Source organism: Thunnus albacares, chromosome 23 (genome assembly GCF_914725855.1).
Source record: "Thunnus albacares chromosome 23, fThuAlb1.1, whole genome shotgun sequence".
NCBI classification, from domain to species: Eukaryota; Metazoa; Chordata; class Actinopteri; order Scombriformes; family Scombridae; genus Thunnus; species Thunnus albacares.
In genome coordinates, this window is record NC_058128.1 from 19,483,022 (window position 1) to 19,499,370 (window position 16,349).

Here is a 16,349-nt window from a genome sequence, read left to right on the forward strand (position 1 = left end):
ATTTCCTGAGAAAACTCTCTCACAATTAAATCAGCAAACATGACAACATCCATGAACTGTTCACAATTCAGCAAAGCAGATACGGAAATACTGATTACAACCATAACAATAACACCTCCTGTGACAAGTTATTATGACTGAGCAGATGTTGCCTACATCTGTGTGTGTGTGTGTGTGTGTGTGTGTGTGTGTGTGTGTGTGTGTGTGTACCCTCAGACATAACAACCCAACACCTGCGGGTCTTAGCAAACTTTCCCTTCACAGGCAGTGATTCAACTTTTATTGGCACGTAACCCAGGAATGACCTTAATGATGAGTTGGAAAAGTTTAAAGAAAAAATGTTGAAAAGCTAAGAATCATCTTAATGATTTTCATTTTGCTTGTAGCTATATTTCCTTCTATTTTGATTTACTCCATCTTGAAATTTCTGTCTTATCTCATGTTTTTTCTATTTCTTGTATGTCTGCCAGTCTTAGTCTGGATATTATTGATTTACGGCGTTTCCTCCCTGTACTATTTGTGCCAACAACAGTGAAGACAGACTGGTGGTGCCAAGCAGACATGGTACACCAGTATCCCACACAGGGTCTAAACTCACTTTAAATGAAAAAACAACTGATAAAGTTGAGATTTAGTTGACTATAACTTTAAAGGGCATATTTACTCAGTTCCCACAGGTTTTCAACAAACCAACACAATGCAACAAACAAGTTGTACAATGCATTATTACATTCTGTTATATACTACTCAAATCCCATGACTTTCACAATCTGTAATTTAGAACCCTGCATTTATTGCTTTTACATTTCAGATCACACACTATGGCATGAGCACTTCTTTACATACTCCTGTTAGCTCCCAAAAATCTATAGAAACCTGCCTGAAAAACATCAAACTGGCAGAATGTTTTGAATCCCATTTTCTATGTTTGGTCAGGTGAAAACTCTTTAGCTCCCACTTGTTAGCCTTCCAACAGGGTGGCATGCTCTTCATAACCAATTGCAAACATTCTCCAAACATCCGGTGACAGGCTGGTATAAGCACGATGTCATGTGTGATCAAACTCAGACAGAAAACGAACTACAAATGTACCTTTCCGTTGTCTAATTGAATAACCAAAAAAAAAACACCCAGAACAATGAAAACAAACAGAATTTAGGCACTGGAAAGAGGAGGGCCATGATGAATACAACTTAGAGCCATTCAAAATAATGTGTCAGTTACCTGCTGCCTGTTGAGGTTGAATATCAGGTGGTTAGATTTAAATACACAGCTGAGATTGATTATGTATGAGGGAGGAAACACCTTCAATTTGTGATTGCATCTCCGGTGTTTATATGCTAAGGACTGTGACGGACATGAATGTAAATTAGTCTTTGCATATACAGTACAGTACAGTATATGTGCACTTTTGCATGTGGATGAATGTATCATGTCCCTCAAACTCAACAACCAAATATGTTGTCAGTCAGTGCCTTACAAATGACCATTACAAAAATATGGTAAATAGAAAAAAACGATGGGAGAAAACAGAAAACAATCTACACACCCAGTAGAGGTCCTTGTCTGATGTGCAATTGTTATTCTTGTGAGGACAGTGTCAGTGAGTGTGTGTGAATAATAAGCAAACACAAATACATCCTTGGTCCACCAGCTCTACAATCCAGGTGTGCACTTTTACTATATTGGTCTTTGCAGATACAGATTACATAACATCTCTCAGTGATGTGCAGCAGTACTCCAGACTGTCAACTCTCCTGTTTTTCCCAGTTGCTCCTGTATTTTAATTCTAAAAAGCGTTTACACAGACTTTCAATCACTTTACAGCTGTCGTTGCGCTCAGACTGTCTTCCTATCGCAGTTTCTGTTGTAGCTTCTAGGAGCGCTCGTTTTGTTTTCTGTTTGAACACTGTATCCTCGAGAGACACTGAGGCAGCTGTTACTGTAAACACGGAATGACCAACTAACCGCCACTCACCTGTGCTACATGGGTGTTAAAACAAACAAACCCTCTGTGCTGAAGCTTGCAGGCAGACTGGAGCTGCTTTCATGAGACAGACCAATGAATCAGAGTTTAGAAGATGATTAGATCTCTGGAGCCGAGAGAGAAAACCTTTTTCATAATGTAAAAATTATGGTCAGGTGGGGTCACAGAAAATCTCTCTTATTTTCAAAGACCAACGTTGACGGGTATGGAGCACTCATTTCAAAAGTATGTTGGAGCCGAAATGGCTGCCCTTGTTCCCTTGGGATATTTTCTCCCTGAGTGTCTGTGTGTGTGTGTGTGTGTGTGTGTGTGTGTGTAGCAGACTCACTCATTTCCATGTATTCGGGTGTGAGGCCTTCAAAGGGAACAAGAGCGTAGTCCAGGTTCCACTGCTGCGGAGGCCTCTCCTCCTCCTTCTCCTGCACTGCTCTTCCTTTATCCTTCAACGCACGCACCAACTTCTTCAACTTTCTGCCAGGATGGAGAGAGAGAGGTGGACGATGAGGAGGAGGCAGAGAGAAAAAGAGAGGATTAAGTGACTTTTTGTAAAAGAGGAAAATATAAAGTGGATGTAGAATCTGAAAGTAAAGATATTTACGTGAGATATTCACTGTGAGTAATCAAATGAAAAACATAATGTGACTGAAAATATTCAAGTTTATTATATTAATTGTTTATCAGTGTTAAAGGACGGGTTCACAATTTTTCAAGTATGTCTTAAAACAGTCAGTCAGGTGCCCATGTGAACATTGAAACAGATTTTTCTCACTGTAATCATTCCTCCTGTTCATACTGACCATTAGAAGATCTCCAAATGTGCTAACAATGTTAGTGATTGGGGCCAAAATCCACAGTCCTTGTTTTGAGCGAAAATGTATTTAAAAGTTTATCTGAGGCTAATATGAGGCTTCAGCCATCTGAGTTAGCCAAATAAAGTGGATATCTGCCACATTTACAATCTTTGTGGCAAAAATGCTCAGCTGTGGTGGAAGTACACTAACAAAAAGAGGGACTTTGGCACTAAAAAGACTGTAATGATGAAAGATCTTGACTTGATCTGATTAATTTGGACGGTTGAAGTTTCATATTAGCTTCAAATAATCTTTTAAATACATTTTTGCACATAATAGGAGGATTGTGGATTTTGTCCCCCATCACTTACATTGTAAGCGCATTATGAAGGGATTGAAAAACGATGTGCTTTAAAATACCATTTGGAAGTCTGGAAGTCCTGGTTCCACTACAGTGAAAGACAAATGTATTTTTCAACAAATAAAATACCACTGATTACTCTTGGGCAAGACACTGAACCTCAGTGTTTAAAAATGTGAATGAGAAGCAGGGATATGTGTTCCGTAAACTTTCCTTGGAACAATGAAGGTGACTGCGGACGAGTCTTGACACACTGGTTTGCAATTAAGTGCTAGTCGTAATAGCTGCAAGCTGACTTCCAAATAAATGTGACCACTTCTAACAAAATTAACCAGCAGACTGGCAAACACTCAACTGAAAACAAAGACCTGTGTGATGCTAACAAACCGCTGCTGAGAAACACAGAGTGACAGCAAAGAGGAAAAAAATTGTATGTGTGTGTTTCTGAAAGTATCTGCCATGATGTAAGTAATAACCACTTACATGTGCGTGTGCATGTACATCTGCATATGTAGTGGATGTAGTGTTTACATGTAAATAAATACATGTATGACTGTGTGTGAATGTATAGAACATACTGTATATGTATATTTGTGTGTGTGTGTGCAGTGTATATTGTTGTGTATGCATGTGGTTGTGCATGTGCCTTTACGCTTGCTTGTGTGCTCACTAGTGTACAGCTTGTAAAAAGCTCTAAAAAAGCAGCTAAATGCTTCTCTGCATTATTTACGTTGTTATCACACACACACAAGGGAGTTACAGTTTGTACCGTACATACAAGTATAGAGGAAGTGAACACATAAATGTTTAGTGTCCTCTAAACGGACACACAAACACATACAGTAGTAGTGGTACCCAAACACAAACACACACACACACACACACACACACACACACACACACACACAGCAGACTGACTGACACATTTTACAATCTATACAAGTACATAAACTGTACGATCTCCACACACACGCTCAATGATTAAGGGTGTTGGTCTGAAAGGAGATCAGACATTTCTGATGTAGGTCAGGATTCTTACTCTCCATCTGTACATTTACTGTACATTCTTGTCCTGTATGTTTCTACCTCCCTCACCCCGCGCTCTCTTCTCTCTCCTTTTCGTGCTGACTTTGAGAAGATCATTTATGGCTTCATATTGGCACATCTGGACTAATGTAATTCGCTGAATTCAGGGTTAAGCCAAAAAAACACTCTCATGCCTGCAGCTAGTACAACATGCAGCCGTTCCATTTTTAACCAATTCAAAGAAACAAGATCATATCTCCCCTGTTTTGCCCTCTCTTCACTTTCAGTTTTTCAGTCGTTCAGTTTTAGAGTGGATTTGAAGATTTTATTTATTACATTTAAAGCACTTCATGGGCTTCATGGACTTTACAATTAAGCAAGTTAGACAACTGCCTGAGGCCCCCAAAAGGCCCCCAAACAGCGATAGATTTATTATGATGCTATTGAAGATATTGAAGATATTAAAACTATTGAATTATGTTACTATTCTAACACACTGTACATTGAAATAACTTACAAAAGGCCCCCAAAGCACTTAAAATATATGCAACTGTAAACTTCTACTTCAGAGGAAAACATTGCACCACTACATTTACCTGACCGATAAATGTTACTGGTTATGCTGCAGATTCTGATTTTACTCATAAAATATAACAAATAAAATATGATGCATTATTATTGATTAAGTACATTATTGTTTAAGTACATTGTGCTAATAATAACCTCTCTTTCACTCTTCACCTTTAAATAAAAAATTGAATGCATGACTTTTACTTTCACATTATTTTTACTGTGCAGTTTTAATAGTTTTACTTAAGAAAAGGGTTTTTAGTACTTCTTCTATCACTGCCAATACCAGCATTCCCAGTTCGAGAAAGGGTGAAAACAAAGCAAGACAGCATTTGCCTGGGACCCTAAATCACCGAATCCCTGATTATTCCTCCCCAACGAGCCAGAGCGTAGCCTCAGATCCTCAGACAGGGTCCTTTTGTCTGTTCCTAAGTCCAGACTCAGGTCTAAAGGGGAAATCCAGCTCTGGAAATCCAGTTGCACAATGTTTTATTTGTTACTTTTACTGTGTCTATTTTAGTCACCATAGCTTTAATTGCTGGATTTCATTTAATTGTGATGTTGATTTGTTTTATTTTTCCTTTTTCCTGTAAAGGACTTTGGACTGTTGTACTGAGTGTTTTGAAAGGAGCTATATACATAAAGTTTATTATTATTATTAGTGGTATTAGTATTAGTATTAGTAGTAATAGTAGTAGTAGTAGGAGGAGGAGTAATAGAATTGTTTTATTGACAGGTGATGTCATACCTGGTCATATGACTTCCAAAAAATTCAAGATATCCCTCAGGACTCTACGTTGGGCAATGTACCAATATTGTAAAAACATCATATTCATTTCAACCTGCATTCAGCAATATTTTTAATTGTGTGAAAGTGGAAGGGGTCACTTTTACTGATAATAATGAACCAAGCATCAAGCATCTGACAACCAAATGACCTGGATATTTCCTCAGGAGTTGCTGTTTTTAAATATTGGCCTGACTTCATGTTATTGGGGTTTGTTTTTTAATCTTTTTGCTCCTTAGTGGTCAAAACTTTAAATTCACTTTACCTGTAATGCAGATTTAAATTATTTTAGCTTATTTTAAATAATTGTTGGAGAATTTGGAGAATTTTATATAGTCATAGTATTTCACTCAAAAGTGGTTAATTTCACACTGCGTTACTGTATGAGTGTGATAACACAATTCCTTGTGTGCACACAAATTGTGCCTCAGCTCAGAGGCTGCATCCTATGAAGTCCAATTTTCAAGCCTCAATATGTCACAATGAGTCAAGACCTGTCCTGTTTCTTCTTTTATGGTTCAACAGGTCATGACTGTTGTGTGCCACTCACTTGTTTTGAGCTCACAATGACACTCTTTGGGAGGATACAGTACAGATTTTGTCCACCATACTTCATTCCACTGAGGATTGCATTTCCATTGTCTGTGTTCTTGGAAAAAGGAAGCCCCTGAGAAGAGTGTGTTTTTTGGGAGTTAGCCAACAAAGTTTATGAAACAATAAATATTCTTTTATATATTGGACTATGGTGTTCCCATCAGATCAATTCAGAATCATTTCCAGTTGCTCTTGGTTTTCTTTAATGAACAGGTCCATTTCTTATGTCTTTAGACAGGAGCTTCTAGGGTCAGGATCATCTTTTAAACCCATGAAAAGCTCTCATATGCTGCCTTCACTGCAGCTTGTGAGACTCTCCATTAACCTGCATAATGGTCCACAGTGTAAGTGTGTGGTGTAACTGGTTGCCTCCCAGGTGTGAAAGCTTTTAAGTGGATGAATGTGAAGCAGATGAGTAGATGGTATGTTGATGGTATGATGGTATGTGCTGTGGCTCGCTGATCCTCAGGTTGTCCTGGAGAAACCACAGCGTTTGATGAGACTCACCCGACAGGTCAAGAGGTTAAGTAATGCTTACAGCAACAGTAACACTGCAGCCTGGAGCCAAAAGGCACCTCTGTTGTGAGACAGTTGTTATAAACAGAGCCGGCCTCTGACCTTTGGGATTTGCATGTAAAAGCTGAGCTATGACACAATACGGAGTACCACTGTACAGACATGAGAGGAATGTTCTTAGAACAAGAAAGGGGAGAGGGAATCTTGAACCTGCTTGTGAGTAAGCACGCAGGTATGTGTGTTAGGTGTCGACTCTCAACATTAGACTAAATATCCAACCTCTGAACTTATCACCTGACTACTTTGTTATTTGCTGTACTAATCTCCATCATTCAAAAAATCATGTATTAATGTAGTCTACTTACGGTATGCCGATCTCAAAGATGTTGTTCTGGATTAGCTGCTTCCCGAGCATGATGATGCTGAGCTGAATGCACAACTCAATGAGGCAGCCTCCTGGAGCACACTGTGGGAGACACACTCAGTTTGTACACTTATTTATTATCAACTGATGTCCTACTTATTCAACAAAATGAAAGCATGCATAGAGATGCATACTAACCTCTTCCATCCGATAATCGTTAAAGACGTACACATAACTTCCCGGTCGACCAGCAAACCTACGAAAACACACAAACACACAATAACGTCTTAACTTGGATTCACTTGGTACTGTAGCGATGTGTGTCTTTCTCAACAACAGCAGTAAGCCGTTGTGTTATGGCATCAAGTGTTATCCAGGTGAATGATATGTGAGGCATGTTAATGCAGGGTGTAAATGGTGCCATACAATTGATTTTGCACAAACACACTTCTACACACACACACTGATGCAGGTCTTACCGTCCCTTGAAGAAAGCCACGTAAAAGATGGGTGCATAAGCGTTCATGAACTTGAGCAAGAAGGCTTTCAAGATGAGGCGCTCCTCGAAGTTGGTTTCCGTTTTAGGAATCTCTGGAAAACAAAGTAAAACTGTAAAAAAGACTTGTCATTACATTGCTATGTGAGCTCTGAGGGCAGCAGGGTGGCTAAAGAGACAGAAAACATGTTAAATGGTGTATGAAGTGGAACATATGTAAAGATATTAGGTCAGGCTAATATTTTATTAATGGATGTTTAAGTCTTCCAAACTGGTTTTCCAGAGTATGTCTGTTTAGTCCATGATGATAACATGAGAACTGAGTCTGTTCTGATAGAGAGAAGTGGTAGATGTGTCAGTCTGACTCTTGAAATGGAGTTATAAAATGATCACTGTGCTGGAAGTAGGTTAAAATACTGGGACTTTTAACATGGCATATCCTCTCTCTCTCTCTCTCTCTCTCTCTCTCTCTCACACACACACACACACACACACACACACACACACACACACACACACACACACAAAGAGACACTTTCCCTCTCTCACACACTTCCCCTTCCCATTCTTTTCCTCTATTTCAGAGGTTTTGAATATGAATGTAAATGTGGTTGAAACCTCCTGGGATGACTGATGGGACTGGCTGGAGCATGAAAACATCAAAGTTTCATCAAACTGTCCACCCAGAGGCAGAAAGACTCTTTCTTTTTCGCACACGCACACACACACACACACACACACACTTACACAGAGAATAAGAATTTTTTCATGTAAAAATGTTGATTTGGTTATTGAAAACACAAGTGACAGAGTTTACCCCTGATTCCCTTTAGTAACCAGTAAGAAGGAGAAGAAACCTCAGCTGGACATTAGACAAATATTAAAATATGTTCAAAATTTTTCCTTGATACTAAACTGCTGTTCATTTGAAAATCATACAATGCAATAAAATGAGAGTGACACATGGCCACTGCAAGCGTTATTGCACAACTAGGAAAACAAATTGCCATGCGGACTTGGACAACCTTCAAACACTGACTAATGGCATTTTTGTGCTTACCATTATGTTTAAAGGAATAGTTCAACATTTTGGGAAACATTATTATTCACTTCCTAGCTGAGATTTAGATGAGAAGATTGATACCACTCATTTGTCCATTAAATATGAAGCTACAGACAGGACATGGTTAGTTTAGCACAGAGACTTGAAGCAGTAGAAACAGCGAGCCAGGCCCTGTCCAAAGAAAATAAATAAAAAAATAAAAAATATATATATAGATATGTAAAAACTATACCTATGAGCTACAAGTTTACCTATAAAGACATTATATCTTGTTTATTTAGTCCATACAAAAAAATCAGTGTTCGAAAAATAACAGCCATAACTTATTGGCTAGCAGTTTCCCCTTTGTGCTAAGCTAACAGTCTCCTGGCTGTACCTTCATATTTAACACAGACATGAGTGGCATCAATCTTCTCATCAAATTCTCAGCAAGAAAGCCAACAAGTGTATTTTTCCAAATGTATATTTATAACTTAATTTTAACAGGACAGGGACTCACTGAGATTAAAAAATTGTTTTACTGGAGAGATCGTGGCCAAAGCAGTGCCACAATAAACGTAAAACATTCGGTAGAGGTTTCAGAACATGTAACAAGGACCTATATAAATGTTAAACTATTTCATAATAAACAACACAATTCTGATTCTTTACTGAGGTCAGTTTGTTAAATTGCTGGAGACATTTGCTCCATTTTTTGTTTTTTCTGTATGTCCATTGGATTATTCCTGCCACTGTATTATAGGAGTGAAGAATGCATTTGTCTACCTAGCTCAGTCAGCCACACCGCCACAGCGCCGTAGATTTCATCAAGGATCAGAATAACCACTAAGTTGATGATAACCGCAGTGGCCGTCACCGTCACCCGAACGTTGGACTTGGTCTCTGGGTCGGGGCTCATCGCCATCAGGGCGGACACCGTGATGCGGTAGATGATGACACCAAAAACTGCTGAAAACGTCAGTCCAAACTGGGACCAAAGCAAGAAAATGAATTAGTCATAACTCAACCGTATTTGTCTGATACTTACACTGCAGTGGTTGGAATGAATATTTCAAAGAACATCAATGTAGGTCACTCGTCCTCATTTACTGTATGTACATTAACTTTGTCATCTACATGTTTATTTTTCTATTTAAAGTGCTTTCATCCATACATACTGAGAACATGTATGCTTCTAAGTAGAGCATTAACCTGATTTTTATGTACTAACCATGAAGAGAATAGAGGAAACGTTGATGAAATATCCAGGAAGACGGTCTTTCCAGGTCAACTTCTCTATGGCAAGCTAATAGGAAAGAGAGGAAGGAACAAAGGAAGGATGAGACAAAGTTAGCAGTCACTCATACAATGGCCTATGCTTCATCAACTTTTGGGGGGGAAATCTGTGGTGCAGAACATGGAGACGCCTACTGAGACATCTCAGAAGAGAAGAAAGAAGCTGTTTCATTCATAAAAACTAATCTCAGTGTCCCGTTGTGAGACGCAGCGTCACGGTTCCCTTTCCTGCCTTCAAATGATTTATAGAAGCACATGGAGACGCTTACTGAGACATCTCAAAAGAGAAGAAAGAAGCTGTTGCATTCATAAAAATGAATCTCAGTGTCCCGATGTGAGACGCAGTGTCACGGTTCCCTTTCCTGCCTTCAAATGGTTTTCACTGTAAAAGCTAAATGGACAGCTGAAGCAGGCGCAGGACTCCAGGCATCTGTACCTCACCGCCTCCACAGGAAACATTACTACGTCTCAACAGTGACATAAATGAGCACAATAGCCCGTTTTATAGTCTGCATCCTACATTTGGAGACCATCTTGGAAGAATGTTTTCTTTCCATAGAATTAAATACCCAGATGACTCCCAATTCGTGTGATTTATCCCAAGAGATGATATACTGGTAGATTTATGTAGCTTTTCCTATTGAGATGTTAAAATATCAATACGCAACACAGGAAAACAGTCATTTATTGGTTGGACTTTTTGAGAACTTGAGACCATATATGGACAACTTTGTGCTACACGTTTTCTAATCTGTGGCTGTTCCCCTCTACTTCTAGTCTTTATGCTAAGCTAAGATAACTGTCTGCTGGCTGTAGCTTTGTATTTAGCGTAAGTTACAAATAAGAGAGTGATAGAGATCCTCCTATCTAACTCTCAGCAGCAAGTGTATTTAAAAAAATGTCTAACTATTCTTTTAAGACTATGAACTCCACAGTAAGCCAAGAAACCGGCAAAACCTCTCTTAAACATAAACAGAATTTACCCACAAATACACTCCTGTCCTAATTTCTAATTAACTAATGTTCAAAGTCAAATGGCTCAAGGTCTGATCCGCTCTTTATATTTTTGGACACGCAGAGAAAGAGTAAAAATTGTCACAAGACAAAGTCATCAAAAGCAGTCATGTGAAAGCTGGACTCAATTATGAAAGCTCTGGATGGTCTGGTGCTAGTGTACTAGAGTGTGTGTGACTTGGTTCTCTGAACTCTGAACCACTAGGAGAACCTGACCTACTTGTGCCTGAAAGAAAAGCCGTTTGACTCGCCTGCCCATGTTTAAATATGGTTTGATCTCTGCAGAGACGATGCTGCATCTCCATTCCCAGGTATGTGACCCCCTTCACCCCAGCATCAGTGATTATAGGCATATACACACATATACTTACATGGGCAGGCTCAGGCAGAGGCAGAATGGAATTTCACACACACACACATAGACACACATACACACGCAAACACATACGCATGCATGCACACGCACAGACTGATGGACACAGACCCTGATTATTTTGTGCACTTGAAGACCTCCAATATACTAAGTAGCAGAACAACAGCACCATCTAGTGAATATACTGACTCAGTGCAACCTGCAGTGAATAAATTTCCCATACACACACACACGCACGAACGCACGCACATGCACACATACATATGAGGCCCCAGAACATACAGTACCAATCAAAAATTTGGACACTTTTTCATTCAAGTGAATGGGAAGATGTGTCCGAACTTTTGACTGGAACTGTATATGGCATATATATAAACAGATATTTATTTATTTTAGTGGATACTGATTTATTTGGATATACCGGTATATTATATTTATTGCTTATGTATTTATTTCTTATTTATCAACTTAACATTATTACCTTCTGGTTGGAATAAGTAAAACCTGCGTACACACCATACCATACCAGACCATAGGAATCTCCTTCCATTCAGTAGCCAACAGTAAAGGCATTTTTTAATGGCAAAGACAATCTAAATGTAAAGGTCTATTTATTAGTGTTCTTTTCTGAAAACTAGTAAGTGGACCTTTGAGCTTAGATTCTCCTGACTATAAGTATTATGTTTACTAACTCTGTCACAGCCGATATAATCAATAAGATGCAGCAAAATATGCAGTTATACTAAAATATTAGGGTTATATGTAAATGAAGCCTGTATGGAGGACACATTTATTCATAAAAGCAAACTCTGCCTACAGTGTGTTGACTATTAGATCTTTAAAACGGATGAATTTTCATATCAAGTGATTCTTTCTGAGTTTTCAGATACCAAATTTCAGCAACAAGGATAAAGTTATGTTGTTTAAGGGCTGAAAGGCCCCTCTGTCCCTGGCCAGTAACAGCTCCTGTTACTTCTATGCAAGTGGATTTCATTTTAGTGTGGTTCATTTTCTGCATATCTTTAAATTGAAAAGAGGCATCTTTATTAAATAGAAGTGTCTTTAAAAGGTGAACACTGATGAATAGCGAGATAAGAGACACATTGAGGAAACATCAACAAGGTTACATTTACTCATTCATCTAAGAATTATTTGAAAACTGTCTCTTCTACGTGCTCCACTCTTCTGCTGTGGCGTGGAAACCAAAGATGCATCATCTTTGTTTGTGTGGTCACCACTTCCGTCAGCCTTTCTCCTGGTCCTTTGCTTAGCAGGTCTGTCTGCGCTTTTGCATAAAGATGAAAAGTTTTTTGAATCTCTAGAATATTAACATCTACAATGAATAATCAGTACAGGGAAATGATATAACATCTACTTTCTGCCTTCAGCTGGATTATCAGCCTCCCGTTTCCTTTTATGCGAAGGCTTTTTTGGGAGCTCCGGCTTTTTCTGGTGCAGCACGACTGTGTCCCACCAGACTCTGGCATCTTCAGTCAGAGTCTGGTTCACTCTGGTGGACTGTGGCTGAACGCTGCTGGAGCTTTGGGTGGGAATACATGTAGATTTCTGGCTGCAGGTCTCCTTCAATTGGGTCTCCGGTGCAATCCTCAGAATCTGCTGGATTCTGACAGATTCTCCTTCAATAACCATAGAGCAAGTGGTTCCAAGGCTCTCCATACAAGGAGCCTCCTTCTCTTTGGCCTCCAGTGTCTTTCCTACAGATGCAGACTGCAGTGCATTGTCCCACCAGAGTCTAGCATCTTTAATCAGAGTTCTCCTGACTCTGGTGGGCTCACCATCAATGACCATCGGTATTGGGCTTTCGGTGGGCCTTGATGGGAAGTGAAATTTCCCCTCTTTCAGGACTTTTGAAGGAAGTGGACTTATCGTGAGCCGTGCCATGGCTGCTGTGATAGCCACCACACCACTATCCTCTGTGGGAAGAGGACGTGTGTTCTCAGTAACTGTGAGTCTGGCCATGGCATCTGTGACCTCTTTCATGAGGGGATCCTTGCCTTTACAATACTAAGAGAGAATATTTGGATGCATGTTTAGATCATCTGTTATTTTAACCTTAAAAACTGCCAGAAATACTACATGTAAAGCTGAATAAACCCTAAATTAAAGCTTAACATTTGCAATAAATATATAAATATTATTTCTATGTAATAATCAAAGTACTTGTGTGTAGAATTAATAACCCTGATAATAATTGTCATTTATATACACTTTACTCCCACTGATTTCAAAAGTGCCATGTTCCTTACTGACTAGTTATAGTTCTGTATAGTTCTGTGTATGTCTGTGTATTTCCCTGCTAAGGTCAACAGGTCAGTGGGCTCGGCATTTACTATTAGTTAGAACTGAACTCAACCTTTTAAATGATGAAAGTAAGCATTAAAATGTGCTTTATGTTTACATTGTAACTACTCGTTTACTTGTCTCAAAGATGAGACTTAGTATTTGTTTGTGTTAGAATACAGATAAATGAAGACATTTAATCAACTTACCATGCCCGTCTGAAAGCTGTTGAAGCTTGTAGCAAACATTGTTGTTGAAAACTTGCAAAATATTCAAACACTGGATACTCTCTCTGTGTTTGTACTCGAAGGGTGAAGATGTAGAAATGAAGCGGCTCAAATATCCTGAAGGCTTCTGTTGTGTTTGATTCTAGAACCGTCATGATGTCATTAAGGTTGATGGAACCTTCCAAACAACTGGCTGACTTCAGCTTTACAACCAATAAAATAACAATGTGTATTTACATTTATAATTTTTACAACTTTGCAAACTTTCCTGATATTCAGTTGGAAGAAAACCACCAACACAAACACACATCTTCATACAACCTTCAAAGACACAAGCCCTTTGTCTTTATTGAACATAACTGATTGCACTTAATACCACAGAAACAGATTTTACAGTGTTTAAACCTGAATGTTCCTCTTTGGAAATGTATAGTAACACAAAAATGTACTTTTCTACAAAATCAGTCCATTACATGTATTTAAATGTGTCACTGTTGCATCTCTTTATATTCTTATGCTGATGATCCATGCTGTACCTCTGAGTCAAACTGAATGAATTAAATGAATCGGCCTCTCAATAGGACTGTTTAAAATGTTATAACTGCAGTAGATGTCAAGGTTTTTCATGATTAAGTACAGTATATGTCCAACCTCTTGTCTATTTAACCTGTATTCTATATATTAAGCATGCCTTTAAGAACTGCCGTTTGGGCCCAAGCCATCATTTCAAGCAACATATAAAAGAGCTTTTCTAGTCATGCTTTTTTTCATCATATATATATACACACACACATACACACACACAGAGGTTGACAAACCTGAGGGATCACCTTATTGAAGGACAAAAAGACCTTCAGAGTGGAAGTGTGTGTGTGTGTGTGTGTGTGTGTGATGGTTGGTGGGGACAGTCATCTGAGATAAGAGTAGTAAATGGGTCAGGTGTTATATTTGGCTTGTACCCTCCATTGAGGAAAGCCCAATGAAGACATCATCTCATGACAGAGACTCACTCACGGTCATTGTTTCTCTATGTGGCGCGTGCCTTCTCTTCATCCTCCTCCCTCTTTCTATCTCTCTCTTTGTTGTTTTGTTTGATGAAAATATACACAACAAAATAATAAAATAAGTGCCCAGTGCAAAAAATGCCATCAGTAATGATGCACAATGATGATGATTCATTAGTGTCAGAAATCTCCATTTACTGCTCACTATAAAATTACTCACACACAGACACACACACACACAAATGCTTGACCTTGATTATAACTGGTGCCAGAAACATAAACTGCACATTTTAGAAACCCATATCAGAATCAAGTGGTTCTTTCATAAATCTATTATGAATCTCGACAGAATTCTTGTATTCTAATCAGCTAGTTAAGCAATGCAAGCAAATGAAGCTCTGGGTTGTACAGTAGCTAAAAGGAAATCTCTGGATGGTTGTCCATTTGGAAGCTCCATGCAGTTGTTTAGTCGTGCCCATTCTTATGAACTGCAAGCTGTTGTCTTTAATAGGTATAGATTTGAGAAAATGCAATTATACCTATAATACTGTAATTGTAAGACACTTGGTGGTACCATAAACCAGATGTTTTTAGCTCTTTGAATATGTCTCACATTATTACTACTGGCAGGTCCTACTACAAGAAATGATTTGAAACAGAACTTTATGTCCATCATATCATTTTAATTAATGTAACAGATTGTATGTTTGTATGATGCATTGTTTATGTGCCAAGTACTCACAAATAAATTATGGCTATTCTACTTGATTTACTGTATATTGTGTTAGGTATAAAATAATATCAACACACTAGTGTAAATCTAAAACATCTTAATGCGTGACTCAGTTACACAAATAACCACTTCACGTGTACCCTTGAAATATAATCTAAATATATTTGATCCTCCAAAATATTTCATTGTCTCAGCTAATAAATCAAACACTTGTGTGTGTGTATGTGTGTGTTTTAGAGAGTGCTGTGTCGCCATAGTGACGGTCACTAATCTTACCCCTGGCTTCCTGCCCAGCATGTATCACACCCACTCATCCGCCCTCCCTCTGTTTCTCTCCATCCCTCCACTTCTCCAAGTATATTATTGTTATTTCTCTCTCTTTATCTTCTTCTCTTTGTCTCTCTTGATGCTTCTCTTGATGCCTCATTTTTGTTTTTTTTAGTTTCACACACATTATTGGTTTTGAAAGCTGGTATGAGTTGTTGCCAAAGCAGCAGATGCAGGAATATACTGTATTGTAGTTACACCATTCAAAACAGCAGTTAAATAGACATTTTTCAGGAAAGGCACAGGTGTAACTCATGACATTAATTAATTAATGAGCTCTGTTCCAGTTAGGATTGCCAGTGAGCCATACCAGCCAGCAAGCACAATAAGACATTAAGCCAAAGGTTTTTACAATTGTTTAAGGATACAGTCTGATTGGTATTATTCTATTTTACATATTAATTCCTGAAAATATAAATATTTAAAAACAGATCACAAATATATAGTTCAAAGGGTAATTTACTCAACAGTTTGGAAATGTAATTTTTATATTGCCAAGCTGTTGGTCTTTAGACGTGTTTAAGACAAGATTATGTGTAT

The 16,349-nt window shown here is 38.5% G+C and overlaps 2 protein-coding genes across 3 annotated transcripts in view; both read right to left on the reverse strand.

Moving 5' to 3' along the window:
- ano2b (anoctamin 2b) overlaps positions 1–16,349 on the reverse strand; it is a 68,480-nt gene that overhangs the window by 24,172 nt on the left and 27,959 nt on the right. The window contains exons 15-20 of the mRNA XM_044343997.1: positions 9,766–9,840; positions 9,321–9,522; positions 7,476–7,587; positions 7,195–7,252; positions 6,998–7,098; positions 2,316–2,458 (exon numbers count right to left, since the gene is read on the reverse strand). Of these exons, the coding sequence (XP_044199932.1) occupies positions 2,316–2,458; positions 6,998–7,098; positions 7,195–7,252; positions 7,476–7,587; positions 9,321–9,522; positions 9,766–9,840 (691 nt within the window). The remainder of the gene's footprint in view (positions 1–2,315; positions 2,459–6,997; positions 7,099–7,194; positions 7,253–7,475; positions 7,588–9,320; positions 9,523–9,765; positions 9,841–16,349) is intronic.
- LOC122975524 lies at positions 12,326–13,924 on the reverse strand. Of its 2 annotated transcripts, none has more exons than XM_044343999.1 (3): positions 13,728–13,924; positions 12,593–13,242; positions 12,326–12,497 (listed from the first exon to the last, which is right to left on the reverse strand). In XM_044343999.1, the coding sequence occupies exons 1-3, from the start codon at positions 13,764–13,766 to the stop codon at positions 12,485–12,487; spliced, it is 702 nt and encodes a 233-aa protein (XP_044199934.1). In that variant the 5' UTR covers positions 13,767–13,924; the 3' UTR covers positions 12,326–12,484. The 2 variants fall into 2 exon arrangements, with proteins under 2 accessions (XP_044199934.1, XP_044199933.1); XM_044343998.1 differs by having other exon boundaries at positions 12,326–12,502.

What these genes read in the sequence shown, in the direction of transcription:
- LOC122975524 (XM_044343998.1), bottom strand. Translation starts at nt 13,766, where the DNA reads ATGTTTGCTACAAGCTTCAACAGCTTTCAGACGGGCATG. An exon ending in ACAGCTTTCAGACGGGCATG is followed by an intron (nt 13,243 to 13,727) that starts GTAAGTTGATTA and finishes ATTCTCTCTTAG; the next exon opens with TATTGTAAAGGCAAGGATCC. An exon ending in AATCCAGCTGAAGGCAGAAA is followed by an intron (nt 12,503 to 12,592) that starts GTAGATGTTATA and finishes TTTATGCAAAAG; the next exon opens with CGCAGACAGACCTGCTAAGC.